At 41.8% G+C, this 17900-nt stretch overlaps 1 protein-coding gene across 1 annotated transcript in view; it reads right to left on the reverse strand.

Moving 5' to 3' along the window:
- The window catches only part of HELB (DNA helicase B), a 1552493-nt gene that overhangs the window by 542809 nt on the left and 991784 nt on the right, over window positions 1–17900 (reverse strand). The window contains exon 8 of the mRNA XM_044088061.1: window positions 11310–11397. Within this exon, the coding sequence (XP_043943996.1) occupies window positions 11310–11397 (88 nt within the window). The remainder of the gene's footprint in view (window positions 1–11309; window positions 11398–17900) is intronic.

Raw genomic sequence — 17900 nt, forward strand, 5'->3', positions numbered from 1 at the left:
CCATCAAGAATTAGAAAGGTCATTTTGGCTTTGACAGAGAGGATAAGAAGTATCTGCAAGTAGCTCTTCATCTAGTCAAGTGATGTCAAGTATTCTGCTATCCTAGGTTCTTTATCAACTCACCAATTCTGGAAATGGGATTGTTACCAAATTTTGATATACTGTTTAGTTTTTGAAAATTGTTATAGAATCTAAGCTTTAAGAAAAAACTCATGCGACATTGTTCCTTTCATTTTGTGACTTTTGTCACTCAACTTGAACACCTTTTGAACTCTCATTATTTTTGTGACTCTGTAAAGTTTAGGTGTTATCACAAATTGTCTAAACATTATTTTTTATCAGTTTAATTTCGATACTTTATATCAGTTTAGTATTCTCCACTCTAATTCTTTAGTGAAATTGTCTTGCTTCCTTGCTTTTGTGTTTCAAGGATTCCCCAAACAGCAATTAAGGAAGAGATTATCTGCTGTTTCCTCTATGAACTTTAGTTTGCAAGCTCACTGCAGAATTTGTTCTTTCTCTTTTCTGAATGTCTTAACTTTTTAGTTTACTGCATTTACTCTTTCAATCATGCTGAATGGCTCAAATGGTAAGCAGGTTAACAAATGGTCCCAATTCTTTCCATCTGTGTCAACAACAGTAGACAGATGTCTGCAACTGTTTGACTTTAAAGCATTTGGCATAAATGATGCAATACCCTCGACATAAATGGAGTACTCTAGAGAATAGCAGTACCAGTTGTTAACAGCCTTATTAGCTTTTCATAATGGCACTGATTCTGGAAATGTTCTAGCATAGTCTACAACTACTAGTAATTTCCTGATATCTACTGTTAAATATTACTACTGGTGCCATAATATCCACAGAAATAAGTTCAGATGGCAACTGTATGATGGCCACTGGTATCCATGGACTCAAAAACAGGATGCGGTACAGTTTTCCAGCATTCTAGACAACTGTAGGAATTTTCTATCTTTTTAATTACATTCAGCCAGTAAAATCTGGCTATACCTCTTGTATTATTTTTTTCTATTACTGAGTGACCTTGACACATAAGTATAGGGTAGTTTCATTGCAAATGTCCTATAAGGTTTTGGCACTATAAATAATACAGAATGTTTTCCCTTTCTTTACTTACTTTGTATAATACATAGTCTTTTTTCATTCAAGCAAGTACAGTTGTGTACACTTACCATAAATGCAGATGTTCGAGTGTATTCACTGTTGCAGTCATCACTTGCAGGTTATCCCTGCTGTGGTAGCCCTCGACCGGCCCGAATACCAGAGTCAATGTTTTTGTGCGCTGGCTGCTGTCACCTGCAGTCTGACATCAGGATGTCAGTACTATAAAGCAAGGCAGCCGATGTCATTACATCAGTCTTTCTTGCCCTAACCCGTCAGAAGCACAAGGAGAAAAGAGAGAAGGGGTCCTGTGGCTAACAGCCACCTTGGGAAGCATGTGTCCCCCTAGGGGAAGATGTGAAATGGGGGATGGAGGGAGGGAAACCAAGACTGCAACAGTGGGTACACTCAAACATCTACATTTATGGTAAGTGTACACAACTGTACTATGTTCTTCATGTTTCACTGTTGCAGTCATCACCTGTGGGAGGATTCCCAAAGCTGAGGTAAAGGGTGGAAGGATAGGTAGAGTCCTAGCTATGGGTCAGGAGGCCCTGCAGAATTGCAGAGGCAAACCCTGCCCTACACTTAGAAAAGAGAGGTAGGTGGTTATGCTTTGTAAAGGTATGGACAGAGGTCCAGGTGGCTGCTTCCAATATGTCCCTGGTAGGTACTCCTCTGAAGAAGGCAGTGGAAGTGGAGGTTGCCCTAGTGGAGTGGGTACAGATCGACTTAGGGATGGGTTTCCCATGTAGTCTGTAGCAAAAATGGATACAGTGTGAAATCCATTTGGAAATGGTTTGTTTGGAGATGGGCTTCCCCTCTGCCCCTGGGGCAAAGTTTACAAGAAGCTCGTCAGTTTATTTTGAATGGCTTAGTGCAGTCCAGATAGTATCGGAGTGGTCTGTGCACGTCTAGTGAGTGTAGAATTCTTTCCCCTTTCTTTTGAGGGTTGGGAAAGACGGTGGGAAGGTGTATGGCCTGGTCAAGGGTCACATCAGATACCACCTTGGGCATAAAGGAGGGATTAGTCCTCAGGGAGACTCTGTCTGCATGGAAAAGTGTGAAGGGCTCGACAGCCATGAGAGCTTGAAGTTCTGAGACCCTTCTGGCTGAGGTGATAGCTAGTAGGAAGTCAGTCTTCCAGGAGAGGTATATCAATTCTGTTGAAGCGGCAAGTTAGAGAAGCTAACCTTACCTCCTTTCGAACACATAATACAGGTCCCAGGGTGGAGTAGGAGGTCTTCTGGGAGGCCTGATATTAGAAGGCCCTCTGAGGAATTGCCAAATTAAAGAATGAGAGAAGAGAGGTGGGTCTGAATCATAATGGGCAGAGATGGCAGAGGAATGGGTTTTAACAGAGGAGAAGGAACGGCCACTATTGAGCAACTCTAAGTAATCCAGGATGGAAGGTTGGGAGGTACTGCCCCCTTTTGATTGTTTCCAGGAGCAGAATCTTTTCCATTTTCCTGCATACGATTGTTTGTGCTGGGCCTGCTGGCCTCTGTGACGATTTCCAGGACCTGTTTGCTTAACAGTGACCTCTTCTTAGTTTTTAGTGTATGAGCCATGCTGAAAGTTTGAGAGTCTGTAGGTCTGGGTGAAGTACCTTCCCCCTCTCCTGGGTCAAGAGGTCTGACCTTACGAGAAGCAGCTTTGGGGGCTGTAAGGTCAGACTGCATAGTAAGGGGTACCAATGCTGTCTGGGCCAATCTGGAGAGATGAGGATGGCCTTTGGTCTCTCCTCTCTTATTTTGATCAGAACTTGGGAATAAGGGGCAGAGGAGGATTTGCGTACACAAAGAGGGAGCTCCAGGGGAAGGTCAAGGCATCCACCTTCCATTCTAGGAGGTGATACTCTCTGGTACAAAACTTGTGCAACTGGTGGTTGAGGTGCCAGGCAAAGAGGTCCACCTATGTGGTCCCCCATTCCTGGGTGATCGGCAGAAAGATTTCTCTGTGAAGCTGCCATTCATGGGGGTCCAGTAAGTTTCTGCTTAGGTGGTCTGCCAGTGTGTTGTTGATTCCTGGTAAGTATTGGGCAATTAGGTGTAGCACCGTGGAGATGGCTGTAAGCCACAGACTCATGGCTAACCTGCACAGGGGGTAAGATTGGATGCCCCCCTGCTTATTGATGTACCACCTTACTGGGGTGTTGTCTCTTTTTATAAGGAGGACCCCTGGCCTGAGATGGGGTTGGAAGGAAGTCAGAGCATTTTGCACTGCCACAATTTCTTTCTGGTTGATGTGCAAGTGAAGCTGCTGGGCATCCTAAAGACCTTGGGTGCACCTGCATGCTAGGTGAGTGCCCCAAGCAATGTCTGAGTCATCGGTGGTGATAGTCCAGACGGTAGGGAGGAGGATGAAGGTATGGCCCTTGTTCTTGGCACAGGCCTCTGCCCACCAGAGAAACTCGGCCCTTATACATGGGATCAGAGGGAGAGAGGTCTCCAGAGACTGACAGTGCTGGAACCAAAGGTTCTTTAGATACCACTGAAGTTTTCTCATGTGAAGCCTGGTCAGAGGAATTAAAAGGATGCAAGATTGTCATGTATCCCAGGGTTTGCAGGAACTTCCTCACAGTGAGGTGACTTCTGGAAGCCAGCTGGGTAAAGCAGAGAGGCAGGAAGCTCTGCTTTTCTGGGGATAGTAAGGCCATTTGTGATGCTGTGTCTAGGAGAGCGCCCAAGAAAATGATCTTCCTGGTGGAGGCTTGCTTTGATTTCTTCATGTTGATGGTGAACCCTAGGGAAGTTAGGAGGGATTTGACAAATAGAAGGGTCCTGGAGCAGCTTTTCTTTGCACTCTGCCTGAATGAGGCAGTCGTCCAGGTAAGGGAAAATCTGTATATTTCTCTGTCTGCAAAATGCTATGGCCAGGGCTAAGCATTTGGTGAATACTCTGGGTGCAGTAGATAAACCAAAGGGCAGCACAGAGAACTGAAAGTGGTGTGATCCTGCTCTAAAGCACAAGAATTTCCTGCATGATTCCTTTAAGGGGATGTGGAGGTAGGCATCTTTTAGGTCTAGGGTCACTAGCCAGGCATTGTTTGCTAGCATAGGCAGCAGCTGCTGCAAGGTTAGCATTTTGAATCTGCGGACAACCAGGGAGGTGTTCAGAATGGATAGATCCAGGATGGGGCACCAAGTGCCCTCTTTTCTGGGAACAAGGAATTGTCTGGAATAAAAGCCTTTGCCTGTTTGATCTGAGGGGACAGGTTCTACTCCTCCCTGGGAGATGACAGTTTTGACCTGTCTGAATGCCTCTGCCCACTGATTTGGAGGTAAGTCTGGGTACTCTCCTGGAATTGGGAGATCGCTGAAAGAGAATTTGTATCCCTGAAAAATCTTTAAGACCCATTGGTCCTTTTTTACAGAAAACTAACCTCCTCCTAGTTTTTGGGGAGTGAAGGGAGGGCAGAGGGTGGATGGGGAGTCATTGTGAGTTTGTTCCATAGAAGGGTGGCTTAGAACTCCCTGCCTTTGTGGCGGAAGTGGTCCACAGTTTGCTTCTCTGCTGGTCCTGGGATAGGGGCCCTGGATTGTCTGTCCCTGCGGGGTTTACTTTGGCCCTGTCTGCTAGGTGCAGGGAAGGACCAGTGCTTAGAGGGAAAGTTCCTGCTGAACCTGGGAGGTTGAACCTGAAATAAATATTTTACCGTTTGCATAGATTTTGCTTTGTCTTCCATTTTTTTAAGCACCCCTTCTGCTTTTTCTCCAACCAAGCCACTCCTTATGCAGGGGTGCATCAATATGTTTTGACTTGACATGATCAGGGAGAGGTTGTTCCTTCAGCCAAGCATGTCACTAATAACAGATCCTGTCACTGCTGCCCTGCTAGAGGGTTCTAGGGTCTCCTATCCTCAGTGTAATGAGTGTTTGGCCACTTGTCAAGCAGAGTGCAATAAATCTGCTAACCCCTTTGAATTGGCACAGTCAGGAAAGGTAGTAATCTTCTGTTTTAATAGATCCAAACTGTGTTGCTGATATTTTAACATATGGAACTGCTCATCTGTCCAGAGTTCTGGAGTCCTTGTCAGAAGGAATAGGATTCTTGGCAGCACTAGTTTTAGCTCCTTTAGGTCCCTGTGTAATGACCTCTGGGCCTGCAGCAGGATTTCTGTACAGGTATTTGTGAGAATTCGGTACTCTAATATCTGTCAGGTTTACTGGGAGCAGATGGGAGGGAGTCCGGGGCTTAGCTGGATTCATGGAAAACATCATCCACCACTTCGAAAATAGGGGGGATGGCCAAGGGTTTGTGCTGGGGGAGGTCCAGAAACTCTCTAAGTTTTTTTTTTAGACTGGGGGAAGTCCTGAGATTCCCACTGGAAATGTTCCCTGAGGGTGTGAAGGGTTTTCGCAAAGGAAAGGTCCTCTGGAGGGGAGGCAGAAGGGATGGATTCCTCTCCATCCGAATCCTCATAAGTAGTCAGAGGTTGCTGAAAATCTGAAGTCAGATTCCTGTTCTGTCAATTTCAGGAGAAGGGTGCCTTTTTCTTTTAGAAGTTGTGGCCTGACTACCCCAGATAAGGGATACGAGATCCTCCTCCATTTTAAGCATTTGTGCTTGGGGTGGTGGAGCAGGAGCAAGATGGTGGCTAGAAGCAGATTTTCTAGGAGTGGCTTGGCTTCTAGGCCTGACAGAATCCATTGGTCTGAGAGAAATGGTAGTCGGATGAAAATACATCGTTTTTTGTCTAGATTCTGTAGTGCGAAAGGCCTCCTCAGAAGTCGGTGCCGGTGTTGCAGCTCTGGACCCAACCGAGGCAGAGACACCCAAAGGATCGGAGGACGAAGAAAATTTCTGTGACATACTGGACTCCGAAAGGGTCTCGGTAGAGGCCTGTGTAGATATCTAAATCGGGCATCAGGGGCTGCGAAAGTGCCTCACTGAATTCCGGAGAACTGACAACCTGCTTAGCAGTAGCATTGTCAGAAGGCTTAGTCTTGTGTGGTCTGTCTCTATCTTTATCTCTGTGTTTTTTTCAGAATGTCCACAGATTGTCATCTGACGGATGCCATATTGGAATGCAAAGACAGAACACGAAAATAGCTGTCTACAATATGAGCTCTACAAAGAATGGTTCTCGCATTAAAGAGGGCACAGAATCGGCAACGGGGGGGTGCCATGGTCTGGGCCTAAACAAGTAACGCAGTAAGAATGGAAGTCTCAATGTGGGGTCTGCTTTCAACAGACGAGACATTTGCTAACTTTTTCGGATATCGGTTAGTGCAAGAAAAAAGGTCCCCAATGGGGTACATAGCTTTAGAGGTTTTCTGCTGAAATTCAAACTCTGGTAGCGACCAACCAGCATTCGTGCAAACTGTTTCTGCTACAGGTTCCACGGCAAGAAAGACTGATGGAATGACATCAGCTGCCTTGCTTTATAACATTGACAACCTGACATCAGACTACAGGTGACTGCAGCAGAAGCAGAAAAACATTGACTCTGGTATTCGGGCCTTCCGAGGGCTACCACAGCAGGGATAACCCACAGGTGATGAATGCAACAGTGAAACAAGAACAACATCCAGGGAAGCCAGATATTTCCTGTAAGAGTACAAAACTGGCCTGAGAATGAAGGATAGATAATCAGAGGTGGAAGTTTTGTAATCTGAGATACTGTGTTCAACTGGCAGCCTATGAACTCCAAATCCTGTACTGACAGAGGGCTGGACTTCTAACAGTTTACAGTGATCCCTAAGGAAATATACAGTTGGAGTAGAGGCTATGGTCCTGACTAGCGATGCCCTTGTGGAAGCAGTGAGTATCCAATCTTCCAGGTGAGGGAATCCCTGAAAACCCTGCAGCCCGAGGTAGGCTGTCACAACTGCCATGCATATGGGAACCCCCCAGGGGGCAGTGGTGAGACCAAAGGGTGGCATTCCGAACTGGTAATGATTGGCTCCCAGCCAGAAACACAGAAACCTCCTGGACTACCTCATCTTTACATGATGGTAGGCATCCTTGAGGTCAGTTGAACACAGCCAGTCGTCCTTCCTCAACAGAAGTAGACTGGACTGCTCTGTGGTCCTCTGGAACTTGGGTCTATTTTACAAAGTGATTCACTCTGCTTAAATACAAAACTGGTCTGAGGCCCTTGTTGCACTTTGCGACCAAAAATGAACCGGAATAGACCCAAGATCTGCATTGGTTTCGTGGGACCTCTTGGATGACTCAAATTTTCTAACAGCTTTTGGGTTTTGATAGCTGCATCTCTTCTCTGATAGGATGGCACATCCGGAAGGCATTTGGTATTTTCTTTTAATGAAATAAAAATGAAATTGTGTAGTCTTCGGATACAACTCAACACCCATGCATCTGAGATGATGCCCTCTCAAGTTTCCAGTGCTAAGTGACCCTCGACTGCCTCCACAGCAGGAGAGCTGGGTAACCCTTCAGGAGAGCTGCAAGGGCCTCATGGAAAAGGTTCTAAGGAAGCCCTAGTTTTGCAGACCACATTCTGGTTCCTTTTGCCCTGAGGGAACCTTTGGCAGGAGCATCTTGAAATGACTGCTGTGCTTTTCTAAAGAAGCGACATTTTCCCTTCTAGCTTCTGAAGAAGGTACACTGGGGGGTAGCAAAATGCATCTTCTTTCCTGCTCTCTCCTGGCTAAAGTGTCTTTTAACCTTAGCCCTAAAATGTGAAGAGCCATCATAGGGGGCATTAATAAAGGATACCTTGAAGAAGTCTACAAAGTTACACAATCTCATCTAAGCATAGTTTCTCATGGCAATGCAGGCACCAGTCAACCAGTACATGCCACTGGCTGCACTGGAAAAGAAATGCATGGACATATTAGACATGGACATCCAAATCCCAAGAGTCTTTTCAGAGTCTGGTGTTTGTTGCATCTTAACCAATCTTGACACTTCAGACACAATGATTCACTGAAGTCTTCTCAAGTGAGCCGGGTAATTTAATGCTAACAGTGTAAAAATGGCTGATGCGTAGCAGTATTTCCCTAACCAGTCCAATGTCCTAGACTTCCTACTTGGGGGGGGGGGACCAATGAACTCTCCTCCAAGATGTCCTTCTTGGTGACACCACAGTAGCTTCAGTGGTAGGACCCTTACTCCAATGCTGTTAGTACTTGTAAGGGGCCAAGATTTTATCAGGCTTTTTGTGAACTGGTTCCACCATATTGGGCTCCCTTCCAGGCCCTCCAAGACACCAAGTCAATAAATGTGTCCATGTGAATGTGAAAGGGCCCACCCCCAAATGCCACCAGAAACATCAACTCAGGCTTTGGCCATCTAACTCATGTGTTGGCAAAGCAGCTCCATTAGGTCACCAAAACAGGCATCATTATCATCATCATCATCATCATGGGGAGATTTCAGGGAACCCTCTCCTTCGAGCAGGTTGGTATACTTGGTGAAGGATTCCAAGTGGGAGTCCAGGTGCTTCCTTTTACACAACCTCTTTCCATTACCTTCCTGCCAGGAGAAATCTGGGGGAGAAGTGGAAGAGGTAGGGTTCCTGGATACAGGATAGTTTGCAGGCCAACTGGAGTGAGCTGTCCTTGAGCAGGTTGATGAGAGTGCACAGGCACAGATGATGGGGGGGGGTGGGTGATGGTTGGTACTGACCATTCCACCTCTGAGCAGGAGAACATCCTTTCTATAACTTCAAAGACAGACACTGAAGCAGATCTCCTGAAGTTTGCACCACTGATCAGAAGACTCCAAGGACATACTAGACTATGGAGCCACTTCTGACTGCCCCACTGCCATGATTGAGAGCTGAAATGCCAAGCGGAGGGATGACTATGAAAGCTGAAGCATCGAACTAGACCTGGAAACCCCAGCCCCAAACAGTTGGCTTCAAGACCACCAGAGTGAAAAAAGGTCAAGGCAGGGGTGGGAGCCAAAAATCATTCAACCCTTCGGATCTGATGCCAAAGTTAGTAAGGCAGAGCCATCACTCCCAAAGGAAAAAAACAAGTTTGTTTGAGTCAAAGCCTCAGGTCAAGGATTCAAGGCCAAAGGGATCAGGCCTAACTACATCTAGGCCTACAGGAAAGACCACATCAGCTGCTTAAAACTGGCAGGTCTCAAACTATTGACCAATCTGACTATTGTTTTTCTGTTGTTAACCAGGTTTGTGTCTGTTTGGAAGATGTCTATAAGTAATTTTTACTCAAGGCTAAATCTTTAAATATGTTAATCCCTTTAGCCAGAAGTCAGGTACTGCACCTGAGTCTGGGGTTTTCTAGTTAAGGGCTTTTCTTAATTTTGTCCCAGTTTCTCTGACAAGTACGTCATCCCATTTGATGTCCTCTATATTACACCTTCTTACTTTTAACACTTCTATCCTGTTCAGGAATTTTGTTATGTTCAACAGGGTCTTCAAAATACTTTTACAAAACATACCTATTTCTTCTTTTTTCATGGTGTTTCTATTCCTTTTGATTTGTTGCACATTTCTCTATCAATGATTTGCTTATTCTATACTTTTCCTTTGTATTTATCTATATACCTTCCAAGTTCTTCTGCTTGTGCTAATATTTTCAGTTAATTATTGGAAATAATGTGTGATAAATCTTGGTTTACTTTAATACTGTGCATTGCTTTTATCACGTCAGTCTTTCCAAGTATTTTTGATAAACTGTTCCCTTTTCAATATTCTTCTAACAGTGATGCTTTTGTCTTTATTGCTTTATGGTTTTCTCTGTTTCATGTTTCCATGGTGGTATTTTACTTATTCCTTTCCTTTGTTACTCTAAGTTTTTGTGGTAACACTGTTACTGGTTTAGCTGCATAGTAATATGTCCTATTTATTTCTGTAACATCAAATGAAATTCTCTTAATTGTCCCGATTACCATGTTCATCCGTTTTACCAATCTTTTAAAATTTTGGGTCTTATTTACTTTCTGAAAAATGCTTCTTTCATTGATCCTAATGTGTCTGTCCATCTGCATTACATCAAGCAGATCTTCTCTTAAATAAATTTCTTCTGGACTGAGATCACCATCTTTGCTTCTCGTTTCCAGCAAGTCTTCTAAAAGATATTCCAGAACATTTTCCTGTGACATATCATCTTTACATGTATTCTGCTTCATCTGCTGCTCCTCCATATGGAGACCCATTGATACATCACACTGCAACATTACCTGCATTAGAGTTGTCACTGTTTACCAACATTCATAACGATTATCATGGCTGTGTCTCTGGCCTCCAACATTTTCAGGTCTTTCTTAAACACACTCCTCTTTCTTTTTTCTTTCCCAACTTCCCTTATAAAATTATTTGGAAAAGCTGAATACTACCCCCCCCCCCCCAAAAAAAAAAAAAAAGAATATTACGCATTCTCTTCCACCTTTTCTAACATAACCCTCTTAATGTATTTCTTTTGTGTTCCCTTTGTCTGCACTCTCCAATTTTCCAACTGACCTATCCTTCCCCTTTTCAAACTTATAAACTCCAGAACAGTGTGTCCATATAAGGACACCTTCAGAGTTAATTGCTTAAAATGTTCTGGTAAGCTGCCAGCCAGAAGCAATGAACAAAAAAGCAGTGCAAATTCTCCTGGAGATTCATGCAAGTCCGTGCTTGCTGCAGGCTGCTGAAATTAGGCAACATCATTAATTTACTTAATGTACATGTAAAGCATGTGCGCAATAGTTGTGAAATTTACAAATATATCTTAACTCCTTTCTTATCAGTTTACACAGACTCAGATAGGAGAGACAGTACTGAGCATTCCCAGGGAAGGCTAAGAACTTGTAAAAAAAAAAGCACAGCTCAGTTGTAATTGGCTTATTTAAGCACTGGTGTGGTGGCACTATTCAGTGATTTGCTTCATGCATTTGAGAGGACAGGACTATGAATACCACCCATATAGTGCATCCACACCTACTGACAAGCTCAGGTCACCTACAGCATGTATTTGGGATGTCAGCTGAAACTAATACATAGAACTAAAACTCACAAGATCACATCCAACTAGTTTTATTAGGTGTTTATTTTCTGAAGATAAGCAAATACATCAGAATAAACCCATCATTATGTCTAGTAGATAAATACCTACAAAAAGCAGGCATACAATCCCCCCAAAGTCATCAGATCCCAAATGCCATCAGGAAGCAAAAACAGAGTCATTAAGAAGTTATCAGATTCAGAAGCTAAAATGTTTAAAATATTTAAATAACAACACTTCATAGAAAATATGTTCTCTTACATTCTGAATGCAATGAACTGTGATCTTCGGTCAGTCTCCAGTCCTGGTCCTTTTTTGAGCAGCATCTCTACTGCATACCTTAAGTTTGCTGTAAGATGGTAATGGAAAACATTAATACTTTATTGAATGCAAAGTGGCAGATGCAAATTAATCATGAGTATTATACAAATTGGTGCAGAATGGCCCAATATATTTTTATTTTAGTGAGCTATAAAACAATCCAACACACACACACACACACACACACACACACACACACACACACACACACACACACACACACATTTATTTATACACACACACATTTATTTATTTACATTTGTTGACTGGGAGTGTATATATATATATATATATATATATATATATATATATATATATATATATATATATATATATATACACACACACACACACACACACACAAACACAGTATTGATAAATCTGCACTAATGCATCACTTAGGGTTAATTTTATATTCGAAAGATTGCACAAAAAATAGGGGGGGGGTTAAACTGTCTCTTTTTCATATACTTCCTCAGAACTTCCCTGATTTCTGCACTTCCCTCAATACAAAATGCTATCCTTATCTCCTCTGGAATACTACTGAAGTCATCCCCAATAAATAACAGCAGCAGTTAGGTAAAAGGACATGTCGTATCTAAAAGCAAACAGCCGCACACAGGTGCGTACATACAGAATATGCAATATCAGAAATCTTGTAACTTGAGAAAACTTTGGGTATGTCTAAGCAATCCAAATGCTGTTAAGTAGTGAAAAAAACAAGACAACACTCAGAGGCACAAATCAAGCAGTTGAGAACACAATGCGACAGAAAGCCTCATCTTTATAATGAAAGGACAGCTTAATGTTCCATAAACATGCCAGCAGTTCAACAGGCAGCAAACTTGCCTTTGGTATTGGAAGATCAGAAGGCTGTGTGTTTTATTCCCACCCCAGGTGAATGGATTCATTTTTCCATTAGTAATGCTGCAGTGCAACATTAGGGAGTGATGCACTGACTGATTGTGTTTGCTTTATCCTTTTTCCCCATCAACAAATAAGCATATACTGCAATATGTCTACATATCTCTCCCTCTACCTCTCATAACTGCAACAAGTATCAAGAAAAAGTCACTGGAAGAGTCCTGTTACGTATCCAAAGGATTTTAATAAAATAGTATAGTAAAAACCACACAAATATCAAACAAGTTAGCGCTTTCGGGTGTTAACCCTTCATCAGACAATGAACAAATGTTACAAAGCACTATTTAAACAAAATACAACCAATCAAAAGTTAATAAAAGACCCGCCTATTTCTTAAGGTGGGCTTAATAGGTACTACATCATTTCAACCTGGGTTCCTGTGTGCAGTGAACTCTATGATCTTCCTAGATTCAACTAACTCAGTATATTGTTTAATGTCCCCTCCCCTCTTGTTCAATCTCACATTTACTATGGCCCTGAAGCCAAAGCAATGAGTAGGATTATCCTTAACATGTCTAAAGAGCGCATTGTGCATGTCATTGTTCCTAATACTGGATAAATGTTGTAGAATCCTTATTTTAAACATATTGTTATTCTTACCCACATAAAGACATGGGCAAGACTTACAATTGGCCAAATATACTATATCTTTGGTTCTACAAGTAGCCCTAGCTTTTAGTGTGAATACTTTATTAGTAATGGGATGAACAAAGGTAGTATCCTGAAGGATGAAAGGACAGGCCTTACAAGAGCCACATGGCTTACTACCTATTTGTAAAATAGGGGTGACATGATCAGTAACCTGTTCCCCACATAAAATATCTTTTAAACACTTATTTTTCCTAAAACCAAACATAGGGGAGGGACCAACAATGGTGTTAATCTTTTCATCACTGGTAAGAATATTCCAGTTTTTCTTTATTATCCCACTAATGTCTTTAGTACTGCTACTATATGTGAGCATAACCTTAGATCTAACATCATGAACTGTTGTCTTAAGAGATGAGTTAAATCTACTATCTGATCGATGCAGCCAAGGCTTATATTTATGCCCCCTTTTTCCTTTATTTTTCTCTAAAATACCTTTAACAAAGGCTTCATTATAACCCCGGTCAATAAATAAACCTTCCATATTGTCTAGTTCCCCATCAAAACAAGTATCATCCGTGCATAACCTAGGTATCCTAGCCAGTTGTCCATGCACTATATTTGAAAAAGTGTAACGCGGACGCATGCTGTCGAAAGTCAAAAATGTATTTTTCCAACATTCCTTCTTATGCAGTGTTGTTGAGAAACCTAGAGTAGTTTGTGTTATTGAAACATCCAAAAAATCTATTTTGTTATAAGATGTTTCCTTTGTGAACCTAAAAAATTCAGTGGTGGAATGTAGAAATGTAATGAAAAGTTCTAATGTAGTACTGTCCCCCTTCCACAAAATAAAAACATCATCAACGAAACGCTTATAAAGTCCTATAAATGGTTTCCATACATTGTTGTTAAGAATATATAGGCTCTCCCAATAAGAAAGCACTAAATTAGCATAAGAATTAGCACAGGGTGTGCCCATGGCTACACCCTGTGCCTGCCTATACATATGTTTCAAGCCCATGTATCATCCGTGCGTAAAGGGGGGGTCCGTCAAAGACTTATGTATCTTTGGTAACCCTTTCAAAAGTGGTGTGACCACACCTTCCACTTTAAGGAAACTATATAGTTCCTTACTAATAACCATATCATTTAAAAGTTGTTCCATGGTTTGGATAATGGTTTCCATACATTGTTGTTAAGAATATATAGGCTCTCCCAATAAGAAAGCACTAAATTAGCATACGAATTAGCACAGGGTGTGTCCATGGCTACACCCTGTGCCTGCCTATACATATGTTTCAAGCCCAGAAACACATTATTCTCCAAAACCAAATTTAACATTGTAATAATCTGGGTGATATTGTGATCAGTAGCTCCATTATCCTTCAAAAGTGTGCTAATAGCCAAAATGCCATAATCATTGTTGATGACAGTAAAAAGACTCTGCACATCTAGTGTGACCATGAGGTAACACACCTTGGGGGTAGCCTTATCTAGCTCACCAAGTGCTTTCAAAAATCCACCCGTATCTAAAAATATGTTATCCATGTTTTCAACATATGGTCTAAGTGTGATTTCTAGCCAAATGGAAGCATTTTCTGTCAACCATTTTCTACCTGACACTATGGGTCGTAAAGGGGGGTCCGTCAAAGACTTATGTATCTTTGGTAACCCTTTCAAAAGTGGTGTGACCACACCTTCCACTTTAAGGAAACTATATAGTTCCTTACTAATAACCATATCATTTAAAAGTTGTTCCATGGTTTGGTGGACTTTGTCTATCAGATGTTTAACCATTAAAGGATTCATAGGAACATAAGTGCAAGAGTCAGAGAGTATGTGTCTCAATTTGTTATTGTAAAAGGTGGTGTCCATTACAACTATGGCACCTCCTTTGTCTGCCATTTTAATCACAATTTCTCTACTCTCACTTAAATCATGTAGAGCTTGTCTCTGGGCTGAAGTTAAATTATGGTACCTGTGAGTATGTCCTTTATGAAAATAATCTAGCAAATCTTTTTCACAAGCATTAACAAATAATTGCAAAGAGGGTGTAAGTGGGGGAACAAAAGTACTGGGCTGTCTTAATACAGACTTTTGAACCACATTGTTGCCAAACATACTTTTAAGTGCTATGCCCCTACAAAAGAGCATAAGGTCCATCACTGTTTCCTGATAGTTACTCTCTCTACTAGGAACAAACGACAGGCCTTTATTTAAAACATAAAGTTCATCTGTGGTCAAAACATGTGTTGACAAATTAAAAACAATGTCATCAGCATCATGATTACCAGAAATAGGCACTCCAATGTCCTCCGTTTTTTTGAGGGTCCCTGCCCTCGCTCAACGAGCGCTTCCACGCTCCTTGCTTCTTTTTCACGGGAACAGGTAGTACATCCAAAAAATGTTGTCCAACCAAATGCGTTTTCGGTCGTGCTCCTAAACGTGAACCATTAACTGTGGATGCATCCATCGAAATGGCTGCCGAAGGTAAAACAAGGTCCGTCGCTGAATTCAACGAACACACGGTGGTATCTTTGCCGTCTAGGGAGCAAGGAGTTGTTGCCATACCTTCGGAAGTGTATTCAGCGTCAACAGTTATTGGTACGTCACTAATTGGTTGTATTTTGTTTAAATAGTGCTTTGTAACATTTGTTCATTGTCTGATGAAGGGTTAACACCCGAAAGCGCTAACTTGTTTGATATTTGTGTGGTTTTTACTATACTATTTTATTAAAATCCTTTGGATACGCAACAGGACTCTTCCAGTGACTTTTTCTTGACTTTTGTGGATTCTACTGTGTCCTCTTGGTTGAGACATCAGCATCAAGCATTTGTTTTTGGATTTATCTTCGCTGTTGTGCTTCATTGGTGCTGAACTGTTATGTCTACAGAACAACATCTTTTGAGTGAGGCTATGGACAATGGTGCCTTACAACAACGCCTTAATGGTAAGAGTCTTAAAAATCTTATACCTATGGAGAACCCCCTGCTACAGATGGGTTTTGAGACTTTAAAGGCTACTGGTCTTAGTAATTCCATACCAGCTACAGTAGATAAGAATTTTGAAGAACTCCTCAGGGACTATAGTTACAAAATGGGGAGGCTACAACGCCTTCAATGGCAAACCTTTCATTTTGAAGCTTGTCTCTCTTATGGCATAGTCCCTCGAGGAATGAGAGTCCTCTGTATGCCCACTCAAGGGGATCGTTTTCCTGAGCTGTTAGCGACGTGGCAGCTTATTAATATTAAGACTAGTTTCCAGTACATGGAACTCTTAAATGAATTCTTTGCACCTGAGATATCCACCTTAAAACAAGATACTAATGAGTTGCAACTTAAATTGCTCAATGACTTTAGAGGCAATGGTTACATGCAACGACTTGATGAAGTTCACCGTTCTTTGATGGACAGTGATGATAAGTTAAAAACTGTTAAAATGAATAAGCTCAAAAGAGACTATACAGATTTTTCTGAGGGTAATATTTTTGTCTGGGCCAGACCTAGAGATACTGTGTTCAATAAAAATAGATCCGTTAATAGGAACTTTAATAAAGCTCCTATGTCTGACGTTTCCAGCAATGGTTTGCATCCTGGGTCAGCGAACACAACGTGCTTGTCCACTCCCTCAGAGGAACCATGCAGTGACGTACCAATAACTGTTGACGCTGAATACACTTCCGAAGGTATGGCAGCAACTCCTTGCTCCCTAGACGGCAAAGATACCACCGTGTGTTCGTTGAATTCAGTGATGGACCTTGTTTTACCTTAGGCAGCCATTTCGATGGATGCATCCACAGTTAATGGTTCACGTTTAGGAGCACGACGAAAATGTATTTGGTTGGACAACATTTTTTGGATGTACTACCTGTTCCCGTGAAAAAGAAGCAAGGAGCGTGGAAGCGCTCGTTGAGCGAGGGCAGGGACCCTCGAAAAAAACGGAGGACATTGGAGTGACTATTTCTGGTAATCATGATGCTGATGACATTGTTTTTAATTTGTCAACACATGTTTTGACCACAGATGAACTTTATGTTTTAAATAAAGGCCTGTCGTTTGTTCCTAGTAGAGAGAGTAACTATCAGGAAACAGTGATGGACCTTATGCTCTTTTGTAGGGGCATAGCACTCAAAAATATGTTTGGCAACAATGTGGTTCAAAAGTCTGTATTAAGACAGCCCAGTACTTTTGTTCCCCCACTTACACCCTCTTTGCAATTATTTGTTAATGCTTGTGAAAAAGATTTGCTAGATTATTTTCATAAAGGACATACTCACAGGTACCATAATTTAACTTCAGCTCAGAGACAAGCTCTACATGATTTAAGTGAGAATAGAGAAATTGTGATTAAAATGGCAGACAAAGGAGGTGCCATAGTTGTAATGGATACCACCTTTTACAACAACAAATTGACACATATACTCTCTGACTCTTGCACTTATGTTCCTATGAATCCTTTAATGGTTAAACATCTGATAGACAAAGTCCACCAAACCATGGAACAACTTTTAAATGATATGGTTATTAGTAAGGAACTATATAGTTTCCTTAAAGTGGAAGGTGTGGTCACACCACTTTTGAAAGGGTTACCAAAGATACATAAGTCTTTGACGGACCCCCCTTTACGACCCATAGTGTCAGGTAGAAAATGGGTGGCAGAAAATGTTTCCATTTGGCTAGAAATCACACTTAGACCATATGTTGAAAAAATGGATAACATACTTTTAGATACGGGTGGATTTTTTAAAGCACTTGGTGAGATAGATAGGGCTACCCCCAAGGTGTGTTACCTCATGGTCACACTAGATGTGCAGAGTCTTTTTACTGTCATCAACAATGATTATGGCATTTTGGCTATTAGCACACTTTTGAAGGATAATGGAGCTACTGATCACAATATCACCCAGATTATTACAATGTTAAATTTGGTTTTGGAGAATAATGTGTTTCTGGGCTTGAAACATATGTATAGGCAGGCACAGGGTGTAGCCATGGACACACCCTGTGCTAATTCGTATG

Source organism: Protopterus annectens, chromosome 11.part0, assembly GCF_019279795.1.
Source record: "Protopterus annectens isolate FY-2018-M chromosome 11.part0, PAN1.0, whole genome shotgun sequence".
Taxonomy (NCBI): domain Eukaryota; kingdom Metazoa; phylum Chordata; order Ceratodontiformes; family Protopteridae; genus Protopterus; species Protopterus annectens.